The sequence below is a fragment of the Hyperolius riggenbachi genome, chromosome 3 (genome assembly GCF_040937935.1).
Source record: "Hyperolius riggenbachi isolate aHypRig1 chromosome 3, aHypRig1.pri, whole genome shotgun sequence".
Classification (NCBI taxonomy): domain Eukaryota; kingdom Metazoa; phylum Chordata; class Amphibia; order Anura; family Hyperoliidae; genus Hyperolius; species Hyperolius riggenbachi.
The window spans coordinates 123794144-123817766 of record NC_090648.1 but is presented as its reverse complement, the minus strand read 5'-3'; the positions used below and the strand labels follow the sequence as shown (position 1 = coordinate 123817766).

At 44.3% G+C, this 23623-nt stretch overlaps 1 protein-coding gene across 1 annotated transcript in view; it reads left to right on the top strand.

Annotated features, from left to right (window-relative positions):
* The window catches only part of SH2D6 (SH2 domain containing 6), a 56254-nt gene extending 33465 nt beyond the window's left edge, over positions 1-22789 (top strand). Inside the window, exons 9-12 of the mRNA XM_068272388.1 lie at positions 4677-4705; positions 17499-17582; positions 18486-18629; positions 22550-22789. Of these exons, the coding sequence (XP_068128489.1) occupies positions 4677-4705; positions 17499-17582; positions 18486-18629; positions 22550-22666 (374 nt within the window). The 3' untranslated portion in view covers positions 22667-22789. The remainder of the gene's footprint in view (positions 1-4676; positions 4706-17498; positions 17583-18485; positions 18630-22549) is intronic.
* Positions 22790-23623: the final 834 nt, after the last annotated feature.

The window sequence follows — 23623 nt, the reverse complement described above, 5'->3', positions numbered from 1 at the left end:
GCGTATACATCTTTGATCTATGCCTATACTGATTGTAAATTATCCAAATAAAGGACAGGGGGCTCCATCCAATATTTCGATGGGCAGGCCCGTTATCTGTAGCTTACACCGCTGCTAAGTTCATGTACATTTGGCCCCACCCATGGCCACTCCCACTCACCGCATGGTCACGCCCATTTTTTGCCAACTCCCCGCCTGGTGCCCACAGGTGCCCCCGATCTCCAAGGACCCTAGAAACGCCCCTGTTCATGAGAGAACCGGCCCTGCCTCCCCGCAGCTCACACATCTTCCTAGTACTGCAAACTCTTTACTGGTTACCAGTAAAATGTAAAATACATTTTAAGATCTGTCTGCTGACATTCAAGACTCTAAACCACCTGGGACTCAAGTACTGTACATATCATAGAACTCACTTCCACAATCAGTGCGAGAGGTTCCTTCTCTGGACAGCTTTAAGAAAAGGCTTAAAACCCACCTCTTTTTCTGAGCCTTTGAGATTGCAGAACGCAGGGTCACAGTGCTTTGCGTCCCCAGGAAGATAAGCACTATAAAATATAATAATAATAATTATTATTATTATAATAATTATTATTATTATTTTAAAGAGCCTGTATGCTGCCTCTGTAAAGGGGTCCACTATTAGCGAATGCTTAAAAATACATACTAATTCCACATCAGAAGGTGTGTATTCCACTAGGAACACAATTTTATAGACTTGTAGTTACATCTTTTAGGCAATAGGTGGTGCCCTAACCCCAATCTAAACCATATTCGGTATTCCAAAATGTGTTGGTCAGAAAAAAATTCTTCACATAACCTTGTCTCACTTCACTTAAAGAGGAGCTGTTAGGTATAAGGTCTCAGAGAAAATAAACACATATATCAGTAGCTAAAGATTGGCTGTACTTACATTACATATGCATTTCACTGTCCACGTTTGGATTTCACAGAATTTTTATATAGTATATGCAGAGAATGATGCTCCTGACAGCCCATGGCAGGTTCCATGTTTGTGAAGCCAAATGTGTCGTCATGTCCTGCCTGCTTCTGATCACAGAGGAGCTAGTACAGAATAACACAGTGTGCAGTGAATATTAATGAGCCATGTGGCTAGGAACAATAGCGGACTCCTGCAGTGTAATCTGCCCAGGAGATTTATCTGTGCTGTGGCTGGACTGCGTTAGAAGCTGCTGAAACTTGATCCCGTCTTCTCCTTAGCAGCCGAGGGGAGGGCCCCAGAATGCTTTGCAGTATGGAATGCAGCTTGCGTCCTCCTTAGGAGCTTAACTGTGCTGATAAGCACACATTAAATGTAAGAGAGATCTTTATCTTTAGTAATGTCTTTTTGGCTTCTGTCTAAACTGTTTAACACAGGAGAATAGAGGTTTAAATTAGCTTCTGCAGCCTGACAGTTACTCTTTAAGGTAGGTAATCTAATTTGACACCTGTGCAGTAGAGCGGATCCGATCGGGCTCTGCTATTTCCACTATTGCACCTGCGCTGGAGCGGAGAAGGTAAATATTTACTTTGCCGCTGTTCAGGGGCTGCTAGACCTGGATCCCAGGAGGTGAAGAGGATGGAGGAAGCCTCATTAGGATCCAGAAGCTTCCTCCTTCCAAGGTAAGTACCCCCAGGGTAAGTTTCCTTTATTACACATTCACTTTAAAGAGAATCTGTAATCTAAAATTCTTACAATAAAAAGAATACCATTCTATTCATTATTCGTTCTTCTGGGCCCCTCTGTGCTGTTTCTGCCACTCCCTGCTGCAATCCTGGCTTGTAATTGCCAGTTTTAGGCAGTGTTTACAAACAAAAGACATGGCTGCTAAACAGCTTGTGATAGTCTGTGACTCACACAGAGCCTGCAGGGGGCGTGGAGAGGGTGTGTATAACTTCTATCCTATCACAAGCAGAGCAGCATATTCCTGCCTGAGTGCGACAAAGCTGACAAAGGAAAGAAGATTAAATTATATAACAGAGATAATACAGCCACTGTGCAACTAGGAAAGGCTGCAGTAAGACAGACCACATTAGAACAGGTATAGGAACTTATAGAAGAAATAAGGCTGAACATTTTGTTACAGAGTTACTTTCCTAGGTCATCCCCGACCTATGCTACCAATACCAGACCGATCCAATACGCCTTGTCCTCAGATCAGCATTCCAAATATGGCAATAAACATCAAATAGGCACAACCATTTGCAATTAAAAATATTGACAATCATAGGCAACCAGTGCGCACAGTACAGAACTATCAGTCGATCATAATTTATTCAAGTGAGCTGGGGCAATAGATCATCAGCAGACTTTATCAAAGTGGTTGAAACAGCCACAAAAGTCAACCCGTGCATTGCCAACATTTCCTGAGTGAAATGTCTGCTGTGTAAATACAAAACCTACGGTAGTAACCTCTGACCGAAGTGATGAGAACATAAAGTGTATTATTGTACTCAGCCAACATTAACAACAAACAAGTGCACCTGTCCTCCCAGAGACACATGGTGCAACAAACAGCTGCTCAGCTCACCATGAGGTTTCCAATTCATGTCTCATCTTCACTCCATTACTATGCTGTACATTTAGGAATAGCAACAGAGACAAGGGCCCCAGAATGAGCCTTCTCAGCACTTTACATAAAACAGTGATATAACACGTGCTAAAAATGACATTCTCAAGCCTGTCATATGAAAGGGTTATAAGCATGGTGAGTATAGTTTAATTATCTCCACAATGTAAACCTTATTACCTTTATAGCACCAATGGAGATGTAATGCAGTGACTGAAGGAGGGCCCTAGTGAGCTACTCTTGACCAGGGGCCTTGGTGTGGTTGCCAATAGTGTTGGGCCGTTCGCGAACGAGCTGGCTCTAAGAGCCGGCTTTTTGCTGCGAACGACAAGAGCTGGTTCTCAGTTTTAAAAGAGCCGATACCTCAGCCGCCCCACACAGCTCTGCTTTGCTTTGTAATAAAGGGCGCTGAGGCATGCTGGGAGATGTAGTCCTCCTCTTTCAGCTTGTAGGAGTGTATGGGGTGGAGCAGAGCAGTAGCAGGAGGGATTGCCCCAGTCAGATAAGCAGTCTGTAATTGTCATGGAGACGGGGGCGGGGCTTTTACTCCGATTCTGGGTGGTATCTAGTGATATTTAATGAAGAGCCGATTCAGAGCCGTAAGAGCCGGCTCTTTAATGGGAGCCGATTCAGAAGAGCCGATTCTATGAGAAGAGCCGGAATTCCCATCACTAGTTGCCAACTCTGCAATGGAGGTGAGCAGTATAGGCAGAGTCCCAAGTGCTCACACCTCCCGGAGAGCCCTCCCACAAGCTACACACCAAGGGGGAGGAAGTAGCCCTGCAAGCACCCCCACCACCAGGGAGAACACCAACCTTTTGAAATATAGAACACAAAAAATGGCATGCACTCACTCCCAGGCAGCACTTGGCTATTTACCGGCACATAATCTGCAGGGTAAGCCTGTGAGCAATTGGAAGGCACAGCAAGCATACCCTGATGATTCTCAGTGCTGCTCTTGGCACAGGTTGTCAGAAGCTTTATGTTAATCCTAAAGGAATGGTTAGGGTGAGGCACCAGGAGAGGGTTTTTATCAGAGGCAAGGTCAATGTGAGCCAAACAATCAGGAATCAGGAAGGAATCAGGAATAGTTTATTTCGCCAAGCATGACTGGGTCATGCCCGGAATTGGGTTTGGCACAGTACATTTGGCTCAGAAGAGACATCAATCGATAACATAGATAAGCAACAGGAGCAGAAATTTACAGTTACACATGTCAGTAGCAGACGGTTGCATTTCAATAACATTTACATTTTACTTTACATTTGCATTTCCAGTTTACATACTAGAGCAGCAGTTTGCTCTGTCCGTGACAGTTCTATATGTCGTGGGGGTGCCCTGATGGGAGTATGTGGAGGAAGTTCAGGAGGCTGACAGCTGAGGGGAAGAAGGAATTACTGTGCCTAGCCGTCTTTGTGTAAATGGCCCGAAGCCTCCGTCCCAATGGCATCGGACTGAAGTAGCAGTGGCCCGGGTGAGAAGGGTCGTTAGCGATCTTCAGGGCCCTTGATCTCAGTCTTTTGTTGTGTAGGAGGGCAAGTGAGGGGAGAGGTCTTCTGATGACCCTCTCCGCCGCCCTGATGACCCTCTAAAGTAAGTGCCTGTCGCTGGCGGTTGCGCCAGCGTACCAGACCAGAATGGATGAGCAGAGGATCGACTCAATGGTAGCGGAGTAGAAATTGGTCAGAATCTCTTGGGCCATGCCAAACTTCAATGTGGGAAAACAACAAAACTACCTCTGAAAACAGCATGACGTAACCATACCCCTTGTTAATAATTTCAAGGACAACTGAAGCGAGAGGGATATGGAGGCTGCCATTTTATTTCCTTTTAAGAAAAACCAAGCAAATACTTTTAGCCATAGACCCTGAACAAGCATGCAGCAGATCAGGTGTTTCTGACATTATTGTCGGATCTGACAAGATTAGCTGCATGCTTGTTTCTAGGGTTATTTAGAAACTACCACAGCCAAATAGATCAGAAGGGCTGCCAGGCAACTGGTATTGTTTAAAAGGAAATAAATATGGCAGTGTCCATATTCTCCTCACTTCATTTGCCCTTTAAAACGTTATTGAAGCTCTAATCCATCATCTTTTTCTTTCTTGACAGACCTGTATTTGACACTGCTAGATACTCCGGTAAGGTATCCCTGCATGCTTTCTGTAGAATAAGAAAAAATTGCACTGAATTTAGAAATGACCTTTTAAAACAAATTGTGCTTACACAGTATATTAATATTAGACCCTAATAAGAAAAAGTCTAAATGCATCTTTTATCATTTAAATATAAAATCAGATTTTCTTGTGTTGTTATTTGACTATTTTTTTCTGTCTAGCTCTAATAGGTATTAGTGGCTTTTAAATTGTACTTAATGCATAATTAAAATGTTCCAAGGATTTGTTTGCCGTGAGAGTCTGTTGATATAGTAACATAGTTATGGCTTCAATCCACTAAGCATTACTGAACGCCTTACCAAACAATCGGTAATATTATGAATGCAAAAAATGTACAATTCACTAACAAATACTGATCGGTTTTACCAACAGCAGCAGTATTGTTTTGTGTACGCTTTCAATAAATGTGGTAATACTGCAAAAAACGTGATTCACTAAGTAAACATGGGTGTGTGTGTGAGCAATCGGTAACTAACAAATATTTACCTCCTACATCTAGCTGTTGGTATTTCATTTTGCTGTCAGGTTCTGAGAGGAAAGTTGGAGCCATTTCAGTCGACTATGACTAAAAAGTGATCAAAAGTACAGACTGGACAGGACAGAAAATCAAGGTCTGTCAGAGGCTCAGCAGGAGCTATGGTAGATCGACAGACTATAGCGTTGCACTGAAACAATCAGTCTTCAATAGATTCCTTGCTGGAATCTATTTGTGCAGTGTGTGGTAGGAATCTATTGTTTTATGAAAAAAAATGGTGTCACGTGATCCTCGTAGCCTGAAATCACTGCGTTTCAATATTTTACGGGAAAATACCTCAATTTTATGGAACTTCCTCATGGCTACGGCACTGTTACCTCATTATTACCGAACACTTCCAATTTCTTACCATACTTCAGAACACACAACAAGCAATCATTCTGCAGAGATGCACCTTGCCAGCAGTAAAGATGAAAGATTTAGAACTTATATCAGGGTGAGGAAAGATTTCACAATGGACAAACACTGACTAAATAATAAAGTAATAATGTAAAAAATAAGCAGTTTTAATAATTAAGTTTTGTTGAGTAAAGTTTCTACTCCCTGGAGCCTTCTAAAGTACCCCCTGGGATATGTATAACATATGTTGAGGGCCAAGGTTGTAGGCAAAGGTCACATGCTTATCAGATTCCCAGGCATATTCCATAATGTAATATTACATAACATAACATACCTGGTTTGACATAATATGTAAACCAGGGGTCTCAAACTCAATTTACCTGGGGGGCCGCAGGAGGCAAAGTCAGGATGAGGCTGGGCCGCATAAGGAATTTCACAATCGCGGCGCATCGCCGCCTCTGCCCGCCCCTCTCACTCTTCCTTCACAGAGAGGGGCGCGGAGAGGCGGCGATTGACGTCAGGAGGGGCGGATTGCCCCCCGGGCGATTTGGGGGCTCTGCAGCCCTCGTTTAGCGGCGGGGATGTGGCAGATTACTTGGGAGCGCTGAAGCGAACTATAAGGAAGCTTTTGCCGGCGAGGGCCACAAAATATTGTATCGAGGGCCGCAAATGGCCCGCGGGCCGCGAGTTTGAGACCCCTGAAAACAGTCCAACCAGCAATAAGTTTCTCGCACAAAACACATGTATGTTTATAGATTTCAGCAGGGTCATCTCCCACACAGATGGATACTAAGAAAAATGTTGAACTTTACACAAAAATACTGTGAATCTTTTAAATGGAACCTGAACTGAGCTTAAATCTGCAGTCTTTTACTAAACCAGGGTTTCTTCCAGCCGCGCCATAGTCCAAGAGGTCCTTCAGCATCTTCTGAGTCCCCTGTGTTCTCCCACTGTGAATGTGCTGCTTGAATGCGAGTTGCAGTGCGTTCTGTGCTTGCTCATTTCTTGAAAGAATGAACCGCACATGCGCAGAATGCTACTGGTGACGGGAGCGCAATCAAGACGGGGCATGGACAGGGCAGCGCATATGCAGTTACCACATCTAACTGAGCTGCCAGCAGGAGAACGAAGGGGACCCAGAGGATGCCAAAGGATCTCAAGGACTACAGGGGGGCTGGAAGAAGCCCCAGGTAAGTAAAGGCACGTGCACATGCTGTACTTTTTCAAATGACGGTTGCACGTGAGTACAAGCTGTCGGTCAGACTGATAAGACAGCTGACAAGTCAAAAATAGTCTTATCAGTCTGCCTACAGCTTGTACTCACGTGCAACTGTCGGCAGAACGACCGCCCCGCGGGAGGGTCTAACGGACCCATCGTTTCAAAAAGTACGGCGTGTGTACGCTCCTAAAAAGACTGCAGATTTAAGCTCATTTCAGGTTCACCTTAATTCCAATTTGAGTTATCTTCTAAGGTGCTTACTGTAGTGCAGGAACAACACGTCCGTAATATCATTATTGATAATAATGATAATATAGGGGCACTATGGCAAAAAAAAAAAACAAACAAACCTGTAAAATGTATATATCCCATGTATTTATACTTCCCACTGTGTTACACATAGTAGACATTATAATCTACCAACAATGAACCTCTTACCGACCGGTTTTGGACAGGTCAGTCACCTCAGGGGTGATTTTTAGGATTTCTTTTATTTTCAAAAGCACACCTTGAATGACAATGCAACAATCCAGATGCCAGGAAGGCTTTCTGGGATTTCTATAAAGGTTGTTGCAGGTAGTGCTTTATAAAACAATGAACATATACTTTTATTATCCCCCATGAGGAGAAGGACTAGTCCAAAACCTGTCTGTAAGAGGTTCAGAGCTGTCAGATATTACATTTTCTAAGTGTCAGCTATACAGGAAGTAAAGAAAATAGGGCGTGTTTTATCTGGGACAAGTGTATGTACAGTATGCAGACATATATATTTTACAGGTTGCAGTTCTTCATCATAGTGCGCCTTTAACACTATCCATTCTATATCTGGTGACTTTGATTCCTGTGGCACCTCTGGCTGATGACGTCACATCCCCCACCCCACCATGTCCCCATGGACACAGTGGGAGGATGACAACTTAGGCATTAACAGTGACATCCAAGGTTAGATGGTAAAGACGGTGGCTTCTAGGGAATTAGAATAGCAGAGGGTTAATTGTATCATCAGGTTAAGACAAAACAGAAGTTTTCCCTCTTAAACAGACGGGACCGATAATTACACACTCCTAGGAGTTCTGGTTCACCATGAGCTTGCTGGGCAATCTGTAACGCAGATTAAGACAAGACACTGGAAGCTTAGCAGTTTCTGGCACAGTCAGATAGAGAAGGATTAATGTGCCAGGCTGGGCATTGTACTTATAGAGCACTCAGCTGGAAGCAGGGTTGGCTGTAAAATTCCAGCAGCTCTCAAAGGAAGTTCTGATATTAACCTCACCATGACCTTCTATAGCAGCTATTAACTGGACTTCCATTGAGACAAGCCTGGATAGAAGGCTACAGCAAGCTTCCTGCTGTGGGCTCCGAATAATGCAGTGTAACCCGATTTATCCGTTAGCACCAGGCACTCGGCTGAGTGGAATCCACCAGACACTGACTGAGATAAAATGATCAAAGATTTATTTGTGACCTAACCGTGGTCACGGTAGAATGAATCAACCAAATACACTTCAATGTCACAATACACTTTCCTTGCACATCAAAGGTCAAATAATACAATCTTCTGCAGCTTTAACTGCACTCCGGATTCTCTCCACCCAATATTGTAGTAACATGTTGGTACCATCAAACTTTGGCAAGTATGTCGCCAACAGGCCCACAGGTATCATGCTGAAAGCGGCTGAAACTGCTTCGGGTCTTTCCCCTGCGACTTGTGAACTGGTTCCTGGGGTCGTATCTTGACCTTCTTGCTGTAGCTCTTCCTCCATCCTGCAGACTAAGCCAAAATTATGTAACCCGATTTAACCATTAGCACCAGGCACTCGGCTGAGTGGAATCCACCAGGCACTGACTCCGATGAAATGATCAAAGATTGATTTGTGACCTAACCGTGGTCACGGCAGAATGAATCAACCAAATACAATTCAATGTCACAATACACTTTCCTTGCACATCAAAGGTAAAATAATACAATCTTCTGGTCTTCACTGCCGGTGCACCGATAAAAGCCGCGGAATAAAAAGGCTAGTTACAGACAAAGTATTTGAGCTACAAAGGTCTTCCCGTACAACAATCCACTTTACAGCATATACAATAAAGCCTTATGGAGAGATAAGAATTAAAATTTAACTTTTAATAAGATATCTAAAAGGAGCTACATATACATTACTACCTATGATTGACAATGTGATACAGTCGGGTTGGCGGATACGTGGTTGCTGGTCATAAAGACCGTCCTACCAATCTCCCACTGTATGACTAATTATATACCCCACACCAATACCCTACATGTTTCGTTTCATAAAGTTGAAACTTCGTCAGGAGTGATTGCTATCTAAAGTGCAAGAGTGCAAAGTGCTAAAATAATATAGACATATTAATAAATCACAAAGTATACATAATAGTAGGTAATGTGGCCGCAAGCAGCAGCCAAGAAGAGTATGACCGTCCAGGCTGCCCTTTTATAGTGTATTGTTGGTCGCAATGGATGCTGGGGGAGGTGGTGTCCGGATACGCCCACCTATCCGCCCATCAGGGACCTTACCATTGGTCACTGATATGGTCTATCAGAAGATTGGCCAATCAGAAGGCACATCCCAGTCCACCATTATATTGTATAGAAGGTGAAAGAGGTAAATTACAGTGCCTATTTTTTCTTGGCCAGGTTCCTCTCAATACATCCTATGGCCCAATGTCCATGACGTCGTCCCTACATACACTCCCCGGCCAAGAAGAAGTAAAAACGGGTCCCTCCGTAAATAGCGTCATCTGATTGGTTGTGAAGTTAGTTAGAAGGTAGTGCCCGGTGCGCCAATCAGAACGCATCTGCTGCGGGACTCGGCCAATCAGAAGGCGCCTTGTATACTCGCAGGCTCCACCTAGCCCGCCGCATATCTCCGAGCAGTGCATAAATTAAATGACGCCATGCCGTCGAGCGGCCACAACTACGCATATGCTTAGAGCGTGGTTACCAGGGCAACCTATAAACATAAACAAAGGAAACCAGGAAGCGCTAACAATGGGGACATCCACGAATTCCTGGCTAAAATATAAAGCATCTACCAGGGGATAGCGTGACAGGAGTGTAATGTCACTAAGTCCTCTTTGAAAATACAATATATGTATATAGCAATCATGGTTAACAATCTACCATAATGCTTATAAGCCTCAACGATACATGAAAAATCCGCAGGGTATATTCATCACCTGCTATTGTAAAGCATATATAAGCAAATTCACTATGAGGATACTGCACTCTCTGATTCTAGAATAGAAATTAACACGCTATCCTTAGTATTTTAATATATATATAGATGCACAAAGGGGGGGGAACAAGGGATTTGATCATGCCATAGGGATAATACACTATTAGCAAGGGACTGATAATCCTGACTTAGTCATACCATTCACAAAAGAGGTCTCCAAAAAATCCAAAGCAGGACCTGATTATAAGGGGAAGGCACGTAGAGAAACAAAAAACAAAAAAACAACAACCCTGTATGGTAGATAGGTTATATAAAGGGAGCAAAGGTAAACCCTTCGTTTAGGCCACCCGGATTCAGGGTGCCCAATCTATAGATCCATCTGGCCTCTAATTGTCTCAATTTTTGGTCCAGATTACCTCCTCTCGGACCCATTTTCCATCTCTGTATGACCCAGAATTTCAAACTATTGGTGTTCCCCTCATGTTTTTCAACAAAGTGTTTTGCTACTGAGGTTTTACGTTTGTGGTGAATATCACCCAGATGTTCCATTATTCTGGTTTTAACCATCCTCGTAGTTTCACCTATGTAAAGGAGGGGGCAGGGGCACTGTATTGCATACACCACCCCTTCTGTATCGCAGTTGAAAAAATCGTACAACTCGAAGATACGTCCATCCTTAGGGGCAATAAATTCCTTACATTTGTGCACATTTGTGCATACTTTGCATTTACCACATTTGAACATTCCTTTCAAAGGACTGCTCAGCCATGTTTTTTTCATCATTGGTCCAACATTCTCCCCCTTAACAGGTACCTGTTAAGGGGGAGAATGTTGGACCAATGATGAAAAAAACATGGCTGAGCAGTCCTTTGAAAGGAATGTTCAAATGTGGTAAATGCAAAGTATGCACAAATGTGCACAAATGTAAGGAATTTATTGCCCCTAAGGATGGACGTATCTTCGAGTTGTACGATTTTTTCAACTGCGATACAGAAGGGGTGGTGTATGCAATACAGTGCCCCTGCCCCCTCCTTTACATAGGTGAAACTACGAGGATGGTTAAAACCAGAATAATGGAACATCTGGGTGATATTCACCACAAACGTAAAACCTCAGTAGCAAAACACTTTGTTGAAAAACATGAGGGGAACACCAATAGTTTGAAATTCTGGGTCATACAGAGATGGAAAATGGGTCCGAGAGGAGGTAATCTGGACCAAAAATTGAGACAATTAGAGGCCAGATGGATCTATAGATTGGGCACCCTGAATCCGGGTGGCCTAAACGAAGGGTTTACCTTTGCTCCCTTTATATAACCTATCTACCATACAGGGTTGTTGTTTTTTTGTTTTTTGTTTCTCTACGTGCCTTCCCCTTATAATCAGGTCCTGCTTTGGATTTTTTGGAGACCTCTTTTGTGAATGGTATGACTAAGTCAGGATTATCAGTCCCTTGCTAATAGTGTATTATCCCTATGGCATGATCAAATCCCTTGTTCCCCCCCCTTTGTGCATCTATATATATATTAAAATACTAAGGATAGCGTGTTAATTTCTATTCTAGAATCAGAGAGTGCAGTATCCTCATAGTGAATTTGCTTATATATGCTTTACAATAGCAGGTGATGAATATACCCTGCGGATTTTTCATGTATCGTTGAGGCTTATAAGCATTATGGTAGATTGTTAACCATGATTGCTATATACATATATTGTATTTTCAAAGAGGACTTAGTGACATTACACTCCTGTCACGCTATCCCCTGGTAGATGCTTTATATTTTAGCCAGGAATTCGTGGATGTCCCCATTGTTAGCGCTTCCTGGTTTCCTTTGTTTATGTTTATAGGTTGCCCTGGTAACCACGCTCTAAGCATATGCGTAGTTGTGGCCGCTCGACGGCATGGCGTCATTTAATTTATGCACTGCTCGGAGATATGCGGCGGGCTAGGTGGAGCCGGCGAGTATACAAGGCGCCTTCTGATTGGCCGAGTCCCGCAGCAGATGCGTTCTGATTGGCGCACCGGGCACTACCTTCTAACTAACTTCACAACCAATCAGATGACGCTATTTACGGAGGGACCCGTTTTTACTTCTTCTTGGCCGGGGAGTGTATGTAGGGACGACGTCATGGACATTGGGCCATAGGATGTATTGAGAGGAACCTGGCCAAGAAAAAATAGGCACTGTAATTTACCTCTTTCACCTTCTATACAATATAATGGTGGACTGGGATGTGCCTTCTGATTGGCCAATCTTCTGATAGACCATATCAGTGACCAATGGTAAGGTCCCTGATGGGCAGATAGGTGGGCGTATCCGGACACCACCTCCCCCAGCATCCATTGCGACCAACAATACACTATAAAAGGGCAGCCTGGACGGTCATACTCTTCTTGGCTGCTGCTTGCGGCCACATTACCTACTATTATGTATACTTTGTGATTTATTAATATGTCTATATTATTTTAGCACTTTGCACTCTTGCACTTTAGATAGCAATCACTCCTGACGAAGTTTCAACTTTATGAAACGAAACATGTAGGGTATTGGTGTGGGGTATATAATTAGTCATACAGTGGGAGATTGGTAGGACGGTCTTTATGACCAGCAACCACGTATCCGCCAACCCGACTGTATCACATTGTCAATCATAGGTAGTAATGTATATGTAGCTCCTTTTAGATATCTTATTAAAAGTTAAATTTTAATTCTTATCTCTCCATAAGGCTTCATTCTGTGTGCAAATCGTAAATTCAGGTGTGTTGTTTATAGCATATACAATACACAGTACCATTGTTGGGCGTGGGCTGGGGATAAGGGGCTGGTCTGCTGAGCAATTCAGTTCAATTTCTAAATAGTTCTCAGTCCCTTCTAACCAAGTCCAAGCTATAATGCTCAGCAAAACCTGGGGAAACTTGTGACAGTTCTTGAGATGGTACTGAAACAATTCCGCTGGTTGGTCCTGAACAGGACATTCAACTTGTTCACAGAACTGTTAGGCTCTTTACTCTTTGTATGGTCACACCCAATTTACTTTACCTCCAAAACACCTCCCCTTGGGATAGGGCCTCCCAAAATAACAAACAAAATAAAATATAAATCAAATAACCAGAAAGGGTTAACGCAAAATAAAAGTAAATAAAATATAAAGTGACCGATGCACCCCTCTATACCATCAATACCACCCTCTTACAATAGAACTTTGTTTAAGTGCACTTTGTCGTCAAGGCTGAATAAGCTCTAATTTAGAGTTGATGCAAAACTTGTACTCCAACTTAGTTGACTTTGTATTTGGATCAGGTATCACCTGATTTCTCCTGCAGCACACTTTAGTAGATGCAATGTAACTTCTCCACTTTATCCTCTTCAATACTGTTAAGTTCTCTTTAAATCTCAAACTCTCTGTAATTCTGCAGAACACATCAATTGAAGAACTTATCACTTTAACTCCTGACTTGAAACGGATTTGACAGGAACAATGTCTCTTTATATATCCCAGGACTTAATGCAAAGCGGGAGCTGAATCAGCTATGCGGGTACTTTAGGGAGGCTACTAATGTCTTTCTGCAGCAGCAAGGCCTGAACACTCTATGCACTTCTTATAATCAGCAGTAACTTCTCTTAGCACAATGTCGCAGTGTGTGGAAGGCTTTCTCACACTAACAGTCTCTAGAAACACCACTTTAAAAAAACACACTCTGTGGCTTTTAGTTGACCCTCAGGCCTGTACTCATCTGTCTGTAGTCTCTGGCCTAGCTCGGGTCTGGGCAGGGTCTGCCACCTCGTCCTCCGGTCACTGTCCAACCTGCTGTCCTTACTGCTCTGCGCTGGTCACTTCTGTGGCCGCCGGGTTCCCTCTCACTCTCCGGGCGACTGCTACGGCCTGTGTCTCTCTCCACCTCCTGCCCGCTCCGCGCCGCCAGCTCCTGGTCTAAGTCCTGTCCTTCTCACTCTCTCAGGTGCACTCTCTCTCCAGTCTCAGCCAGTTCCCTCCGTCTACACCATTATTTCCGCCCCCTGCGCCTGCGAAATAGCTCTCTTACAGGCCGCGCGGGGCTTCTGGAAAGTTCCAGCAAGTTCCCTACTTTGTATACTCTGGTCACTTAGCAACGGTCTATGCGACCAATGCGGATGATTACTCTCTCTTCTCATGCGCCGTTTTAGTGTCACAAACCTGGCGTCTAAAGCTTAAAGGCGCCACACACATAAAAATACATTAGCACTTTGTAACCCTCTTTTGGGGGGTGACAGCAGTAGTCACACCCAATGAACGTGAGACAGTTGCAGTAAGGGAGTAAAAATAAACAGAAATGTAAAAAGAAAAATAATGTTATATGCTGACACCTCCCGCAATTTAAAGGCCATGAGATTGGCCCTCCAGTGCATAATGGCTCTGACACTGTGATCTCCTGTACAAGAGCAGGACAAATAAGTCATAGTGTCTGTGCTTGTTATAGTGGAAAGAGGGGTCAAAGTGGCTGCATTTGTTATAGTGGAAAGAGTGGTTATAGTGACTGCACTTATTATGGGGAAAGAGTGGTTACAGTGGCTGCACTTATTATGGGGAAAGAGTGGTTACAGTGGCTGCACTTATTATGGGGGAAAGAGCGGTTACAGTGGCTGCACTTATGTATAGAGGCTGCACTTGTGTGCAGAAGAGAGGTCACATTGGCTGCACTTATTATGGGGGAAAAAGCGGTTACAGTGGCTGCACTTATTATGGGGGAAAGAGCGGTTACAGTGGCTACACTTATTATGGGGAAAGAGTGGTTACAGTGGCTGCGCTTATGTATAGAGGCTGCACTTGTGTGCAGAAGAGAGGTCACTGTAACAGCTTTTTCCCCCATAATAAGTGTAGCCACTGTAACCGCTCTTTCCCCCATAATAAGAGCAGCCACTGTAACCGCTCTTTCCCCCATAATAAGTGTAGCCACTGTAACCGCTCTTTCCCCCATAATAAGTGCAGCCACTGTAACCACTTTTTCCCCCATAATAAGTGTAGCCACTGTAACCGCTCTTTCCCCATAATAAGTACAGCCACTGTAACCGCTCTTTCCCCCATAATAAGTGCAGCCAATGTGGCTGCACTTATTATGGGGGAAAGAGCGGTTACAGTGGCTACACTTATTATGGGGAAAGAGCGGTTACAGTGGCTGCACTTATTATGGGGGAAAGAGCGGTTACAGTGGCTACACTTATTATGGGGAAAGAGCGGTTACAGTGGCTGCACTTATTATGGGGGAAAGAGCGGTTACAGTGGCTGTACTTATTATGGGGAAAGAGCGGTTACAGTGGCTACACTTATTATGGGGGAAAGAGCGGTTACAGTGGCTACACTTATTATGGGGGAAAGAGCGGTTACAGTGGCTGTACTTATTATGGGGAAAGAGTGGTTACAGTGGCTGCACTTATTATGGGGAAAAGAGCGGTTACAGTAGCTGCACTTATTATGGGGGAAAGAGCGGTTACAGTGGCTGCACTTATTATGGGGGAAAGAGCGGTTACAGTGGCTGCACTTATTATGGGGGAAAGAGCGGTTACAGTGGCTGTACTTATTATGGGGGAAAGAGCGGTTACAGTGGCTGCACTTATTATGGGGGAAAGAGCGGTTACAGTGGCTGCACTTATTATGGGGAAAGAGCGGTTACAGTGGCTGCACTTATTATGGGGGAAAGAGCAGTTACAGTGGCTACACTTATTATGGGGAAAGAGCGGTTACAGTGGCTACACTTATTATGGGGAAAGAGCGGTTACAGTGGCTGCACTTATTATGGGGAAAGAGCGGTTACAGTGGCTGCACTTATTATGGGGAAAGAGCGGTTACAGTGGCTACACTTATTATGGGGAAAGCGCAGTTACAGTGGCTGCACTTATTATGGGGGAACGAGCGGTTACAGTGGCTACACTTATTATGGGGGAAAGAGCGGTTACAGTGGCTACACTTATTATGGGGGAAAGAGCGGTTACAGTGGATGCACTTATTATGGGGGAAAGAGCGGTTACAGTGGATGCACTTATTATGGGGGAAAGAGCGGTTACAGTGGCTGCACTTATTATGGGGAAAGAGCGGTTACAGTGGCTGCATTTATTATGGGGAAAGAGCGGTTACAGTGGCTGCACTTATTATGGGGGAAAGAGCGGTTACAGTGGCTACACTTATTATGGGGGAAAGAGCGGTTACAGTGGCTACACTTATTATGGGGGAAAGAGCGGTTACAGTGGCTACACTTATTATGAGGGGAAAGAGCGGTTACAGTGGCTACACTTATTATTGGGGAAAGAGCGGTTACAGTGGCTGCACTTATTATGGGGGAAAGAGGGTTACAGTGGCTGCACTTATTATGGGGAAAGAGCGGTTACAGTGGCTGCACTTATGGGGAAAGAGCGGTTACAGTGGCTACACTTATTATGGGGGAAAGAGCGGTTACAGTGGCTACACTTATTATTGGGGAAAGAGCGGTTACAGTGGCTGCACTTATTATGGGGGAAAGAGGGTTACAGTGGCTGCACTTATTATGGGGAAAGAGCGGTTACAGTGGCTGCACTTATTATGGGGAAAGAGCGGTTACAGTGGCTACACTTATTATGGGGGAAAGAGGGTTACAGTGGCTGCACTTATTATGGGGAAAGAGCGGTTACAGTGGCTGCACTTATTATGGGGAAAGAGCGGTTACAGTGGCTGCACTTATTATGGGGAAAGAGCGGTTACAGTGGCTGCACTTATTATGGGGAAAGAGCGGTTACAGTGGCTGCATTTATTATGGGGAAAGAGCGGTTACAGTGGCTGTACTTATTATGGGGGAAAGAGCGGTTACAGTAGCTGCACTTATTATGGGGGAAAGAACGGTTACAGTGGCTGCACCTATTATGGGGGAAAGAGCGGTTACAGTAGCTGCACTTATTATGGGGAAAAGAGCGGTTACAGTGGCTACACTTATTATGGGGAAAGAGCGGTTACAGTGGCTACACTAATTATGTGGGAAAGAGCGGTTACAGTGGCTACACTAATTATGGGGGAAAGAGCAGTTACAGTGGCTGCACTAATTATGTGGGAAAGAGCGGTTACAGTGGCTACACTTATCTAGGATAAGGGGTCATGGATGATGGCTGTATCTGTTATGTAGGGAAGAGGTCATGGTGGCTGTATTTGCTATGGGAGAATGAGGGGTCATGGTGGCTTCACCCTTTAATAGCAGTACGAGGTCTCATGAACGGTGGCTGCACTTGTTAAGACGAGGGGTCATAGTGGCTGTTATATGACAAGCATATCAATGTCTGCTTTCACCATGTGGACTGCAAGTAAACAACAGCTACAGCTTGCTTATTGAATCTCAGACACTGCGTCACACGGGGCTTATTCGTTTACTGGATAAGTATGGTGTACCAGGGTATTGCATTGGAGGACAGATGAGACTTTCTGAGATTTTCCATTTTAACCCCTGGTGTATTGATTTATAATGCAGAACATGAATCTGGAGAGTAACCCTTGGTATGGAGGAGAGATGGAGCGCAAAGAAGCAGAGAGAGCCCTGCGCACAATCAATAAGGTAAAAAAACTGGTTCTAAGGCTGGAGAACGGTGAGGAACCTGTGTGGGTCCAGCAGACCTGGAATTATTAAAGGGCAACTGAAGTGAGAGTGATATGGAGGCTGCCATATTTATTTCCTTTTAATCAATACCAGTTGTCTGGCAGCCCTGCTGATCTATTTGGCTGCAATAGTAACTGAATAACACCAGAAACAAGCATTCAACTAATCTTACAAGATCTGACAATAATGTCAGAAACACCTGATCTGCTGCATGCTTGTTCAGGGTCTGTGGCCAAAAGCATTAGAGGCAGAGGATCAGCAGGGCTGCCAGGCAACTGGTATTGCTTAAAAGGAAATAAATATGGCAGCTTTCATATATATTGATAGAACAACTTTAAAGTGGACCAGAACTCTTGCACAGGACAGAAGGAAAACATAGAGAAATGCACCCTGTATGTATTTAGAGAGTTTAACCCAGGCATGGGCAAACTAGGCCCTCCAGCTGTTACGGAACTACAAGTCCCACAATGCATTTGCCTTTATGAGTCATGACTGTGGCTGTCAGACTCCTGCAATGCATTGTGGGACTTGTAGTTCCTTAACCGCTGGAGGGCGAAGTTTGCCCATGCCTGGTTTAACCTGTCTAATTCCCCCTCATTTGTGTCTAATTACAAGCTGTAATTTGATCTCACCTCTGTGTCAGCTGACTGCCACGACAGATAAGCTCATTTGAAAGCACAATATGTCTGCTTCCATTAAATTTATTGCAGGATTTGTATCAGCTGTAAGAAAGAAATGTTTTTTCCTTAAGGTTATTATGCTGTTGCGTATCCTTTAAAGCAGAGAGGAGGTTCTGAGTTTCAGACCGCTTTAATGATAGTGCTGGCCCTTTCTGATAACTTGTTTTTATTACCTGTATAGGATGGTTGCTTCCTGGTGCGTCAGAGCTCAACACACCCGTACACCCTGGCAGTGCTCTACCACAACTACATCTACAACATTCCAATTAGGGCAGTGGGTTCCTGCGGATTCTCACTGGGAAAAGAGGGCAAGAGGCATGAAGAGGTTAGTGACCAGCTGACTATGTGCTGTTATACTGAAGTAAGATGCAGAGGTGGGGAAAAACATAAGCCTCACTCAACATGCTAGATAGAACTCAGCTAAGATAACCATTCTGAGAAGTCTCATAGAGACATTGACCCTGTGTACAGCTGCCCCATGACGTTGGTTAGCAATCCCATGGCGAATCACTAAACAGCCAGCAAGAAATTAGCACTTATGTTCTTTTGTTTCTGCACCACAGGATGGCGCTCCTTCATGCACTGCCTGTCATCTGTCATCCCTCCTTCCCTCTCCACTAAGCAGTGCACACTCCTCAGCTGTACCCAAACAGAGTGTCTGTACAACACTCATTCCTCAAAATTTGCTCCAACAATTGATGATCGATAACGTTAATTTTATGGAGGGTTCTAACAAGGTTTAAAGCATTATGAATCCTGTCCCAGAACAAAGCATCATGCCTAGCTTGCAAAGAGAGTACCAACTCCATGGATGTTTGTTTAGGACAAACAACTATTGCTTATATAAATTGCTTATTTTCACATTACAATAGTGTTGTTTTGCCAGCAGAATATTGTATTAGCTTCCCTGTAGCTTTTGTCAAGGAAACTTGTCTAGGCAAAAAATCCAGGGTCTGCTTCGTTTGGGAGAGAATGTTGTCATCAATATCATGCAGAGAGAGAAAGCATAGACTTATAATAAAGTAACAACAGTGGTGTAGCTAAGAAGCTGTGGGCCCCGATGCAAGGTGACAATGGGGCCCCCAAAGCACTCTATACATAACAATTGATACGGCGCACCAAAACCTGCCAAGGACAACCCCAGTGTCAGAGGTGCAAGAGGGGGATGGGGAACAGTTTGTTAATGATTACCACAATTCAAAGTGTCTATAGAAGAGATTATTATGAGTACCGGACCAATAGAGAGCTAATACTGTAGTTGAGGGAAGGCCCTTCGGGGCCCCTATGCGGTCGCAACCTCCGTAACCCCTATTGCTACGCCCCTGAGTAACAAGATGCTAGCCAAAGCCCTAGCACAAATCATAGAAGAGACACAAAAGCAAGTAGTTTGTTTGGTGTCCGTAGTGCCTAGGGTAATATACAAACCAGTTTTATATAATTAAATTTTTTGTTATCTGGCTGGCTGGTTTTGTAATACTGACTTCCTGTGGTAACGTCATTGTTTAAAGGTCCATACACACGTCGGATTTTTTTAAACGACCCGTCATTTGGACTTCAAATCGGGCGTGTGTACAGTCCGTCGTTCAGCTAATAAGACTAGTCTTGAGCGATCCGCCTGGCGGATCGCTCAAGACCAGTCTTATCAGCTGAACGACGGACTGTACACACGCCCGATTTGACGTCCGGACGACTGAACGATGGGACGTCCAAACTACAGGTCGTTTAAAAAAAATCAGACGTGTGTATGGGCCTTTAGGCTGTACTGAACAGCGGTCTATAAAATGTCCAACCCCCCCCCCCCCCCCCCCCATACCAACATCACCCACAGGAGCAATGCTCTACGTACTCACCGCCCGACGGGTCCAGCGACGTCCCCTTAACAGCGGTCGTCAAGTGAAGCCTCTTCCTGCTCGTGACTTTGCAGGGTGTCACATGACAGGCACGAACAGGAAGTAAGTGATCACGGTACTTTGCGCAGAGTCGTCAGGGATCTTAAAGATCCAATCTGCTGTGTCCGTCCCATATCGCAGCGGTGGGCAACATCGTTTAACATGCTTTTGTAAAACGATATTGCCCAATGTCGGAAGCTCCTCCCACTCTGCTGGCAGCTCATGTATTTTTTATGGTTGGCCAGGCTTCCTGTGTATGTCGTACCTTCACTGTTCCCCTTGCTGCTGGTGGAATATATAGTACACAGTGTTCCTGCCAGGAAATATGACAATACATGGCAGAGCCTTACTCGGTTTGTCTGTAAAGGTTTACTGTGCCACTCTGCAGTTGTGTAACCAGCTGTTTCCATAAAAGATGAACTAGGACACATTACCTGTTTCCATAAATCACTGTGTAATAGTTTACAGTATTTACTCCCAGTCCGCCTGAAGGTAAAGCATTATCATAGTCTAAGTTGCCGCCACAGAAGCTGCTGTACTGTCTCTGTGAAAGAGAACTGGTAGACACTAGTATCTTTAAATGTGGGAAGCTGGCAAGTTAACCACTTTGCATTCCCATGCTTTTAACCCATAAAAGACAACAGAACTGAAAAGGTAATGGAGGTTGCCATATTTATTTCCTTTTAAACAATGCATGTTGCCTGGCTGTCCTGCTGATCCTTTGCCTCTAATATTTTTAGTCATAGACTCTAAACAAGCATGCAGATCAGATGTTTGAATTGAGTTTGACTACATTTGCCACATGCTTGCTTCAAGTGTGTGATTCAGATACTACTGCAGCCAAAGAGATCAGTAGGGATGCCAGGCAACTGGTATTGTTTAAATGGAATTAAATATGGCAGCCTTTATATCCCTCTGTTCAGTTGTCCTTTTAAGGTGCGTATACATGCACAACTGTTGTTGCTTGAAGGGTTCAGGACTTGATCCCGTTTAGTGTTGTTATGCAGGAGAACAGAGGCACCAAGAGGATAAAAGGAAGCTAAATGAGCTTAAAAACCAAATTCTTGGTAAATATAGGAGGTAGTGGTGGACTTACCTCCTCCAAGTAGACACACAACGACTGTAGTAAAGACAGTCAATATATTTTATTTATGAACTCCAAATATGCAACGCGTTTCGCAGGTTTGATCCCGCTTCATCAGGCAATAACAACGGAGCAATAGCATATGTGGTCAGTAGAGCCAGGCACCTCTACTACTGACCACATATGCTATTGCTCCGCCTTAAAACGCTGCTTTGCGTCAAATCCAGTTTTTTCCCCGGGACTTTTGGCGTGTATCCCATCATCCATGCCCCCCTCCAGGTGTTAGACCCCTTGAAACATCTTTTCCATCACTTTTGTAGCCAGCATAAATGTTTCTAGTTTTCAAAGTTCGCCTCCCCATTGAAGTCTATTGCGGCTCGCGGAAGTTCGCGCGAACCGAACTTTTGCGGAAGTTCACGAACCGAAAATCGGAAGTTCGGGCCATCTCTAGTGTAGAGCTTCCAGACAGCCGATCAGAGGCTGGTTGGGTCTACACTGCATGGACAGCAGGTGGCAGCAGTGAGGATGGCTGTGGGAAGCTGCACTTCTCCATAGTTGTCATTGTCCTTACAGTGTGGAGCCCAGGATGCTGGAGGAAAGCCAGGCAGCTGAGGAGGGCAGTCTGGAAAAGAGCAGGGATAGGAAGGCCAGCAGAGAGTGGTAGGTGGAACCAGCACACATCATACATTACCACCCATCATACATTACCACCCACTACTGTACAGTTGTGCAATCACTGGGACTGAGCACACACTACTTGTCACCCACTGTATTTGTCACTGGTTGTACCCACTACCTGTCACCTGTGACCATCTGCCTGCATATCACAAACCACTTGCCACTAGATCGCTATTTACCTGCCACTAAAGGCCCATACACAGCTCAACCAAACTGCCTGACCGTCATCTGATTTTGGTCTGTTGGACAACAATCAGGCATGTATGCACGTGGCAAACGACTAGACAAGTGACTAGTTTTCCCGATCCATCCGGCAGGTCAACTCACATCCTTGTTGGGCTCATATCGTGCAGTTGGCCATGTGTGTACAGCGTAATTTCAACAACAGCGGCCATATAGTGCAGTCCGTTGTTTTGCTTGCATGCGCAGTATGTATATTTGGCAACCTGATAATGAAAGATATATTTCCCCAAAAAAGTCCAGTCCAGTTTTGTTAGTTATGTTCCCCACTCTTCTCCAGCTTCAGTAAATGACCCCCATAGCTGTAATGTGATTCTGTCTTCTCTAATGCCACCATCTCTGTTTTCTTATCAGGTTTTCCCCAGTGTTGTCCACTTGATTGAGCATTACAAGCACGAGCAGCTCTACCTGGTGAATCGTCAGACAATGGAGAGGGAGTCCACCAGCCTGCTCTTCCCTGCTCTCCTATAAGACCTCTCATCACCTGTGGCTGTCCCTTGTATCATAACTGGATTGTTCTGTATAGTAAACTGGTGTTCAACTGTCTACAGCTACCCCACAGCTGTCACAAGGAGTAATGGGGCCATTCCACCACACAGACTCTGCTGTCTCCTTTAGCATCATTCCTGACCACCTCACTTACCGCATTTTCACTTTGTATACTTTTACCCCTCGGTCCAGGGAATCAAACTCACAAACTCATGTTTCACAGTCAAGGGCAGTACCTCTGGATCATCTCAGCTCTCTAAAATAGCATTTGTATTTATGGACAATTCTTCTGATTTTCTGGTCTTTAGGGTCAATTCCTATAAACATTTTAAATGCATGTTAATGCAAATAAGTTCAAAGGTACCCGTACATTGATTGCCACCTGATGTGGCAAAACAAACATTTCCTCTCTGATGGGAATCGATTGAGGAATTGATACCCACTGCACACAGCACATACATTTTTAATATATTCTAACAGGGCCCCTCAAAAAAAATTAACCAAACAGACAAATGTCTCCCAAATAAAAACTAGGCAGCGTAATAACAAAATTAGGCAGACCCCCCCCCATAACATAATTGGGCAGGATGCATGTCCAGTGAAAAAAACAGAACCCATAATAGATACCATTAAGAGATGGCTTTCCTTTTAAGTTACAGCCCCCCATGACAGACCCCTAATTACAAACTTCCATTAAAAAAGTGCCCCCAAATAGATCTTTGGTTGCAAACTCCCCCCACCCACCTGTTGCCAACCCCCAGTGACAACCCGCCGGTAATAAGCAGCACCTCGAGGAAAAAGATAGGACCCCCAAGTAACAGACAAAACTCACAAGTAATAGACAGGTTTTATATTGTAGGTTTCAGGTACATTTTGCGTTAATATACAGAGCGTAGTTTTATCATAGGTGAAGCTGCAAACAGCAGTATTCTATATCAG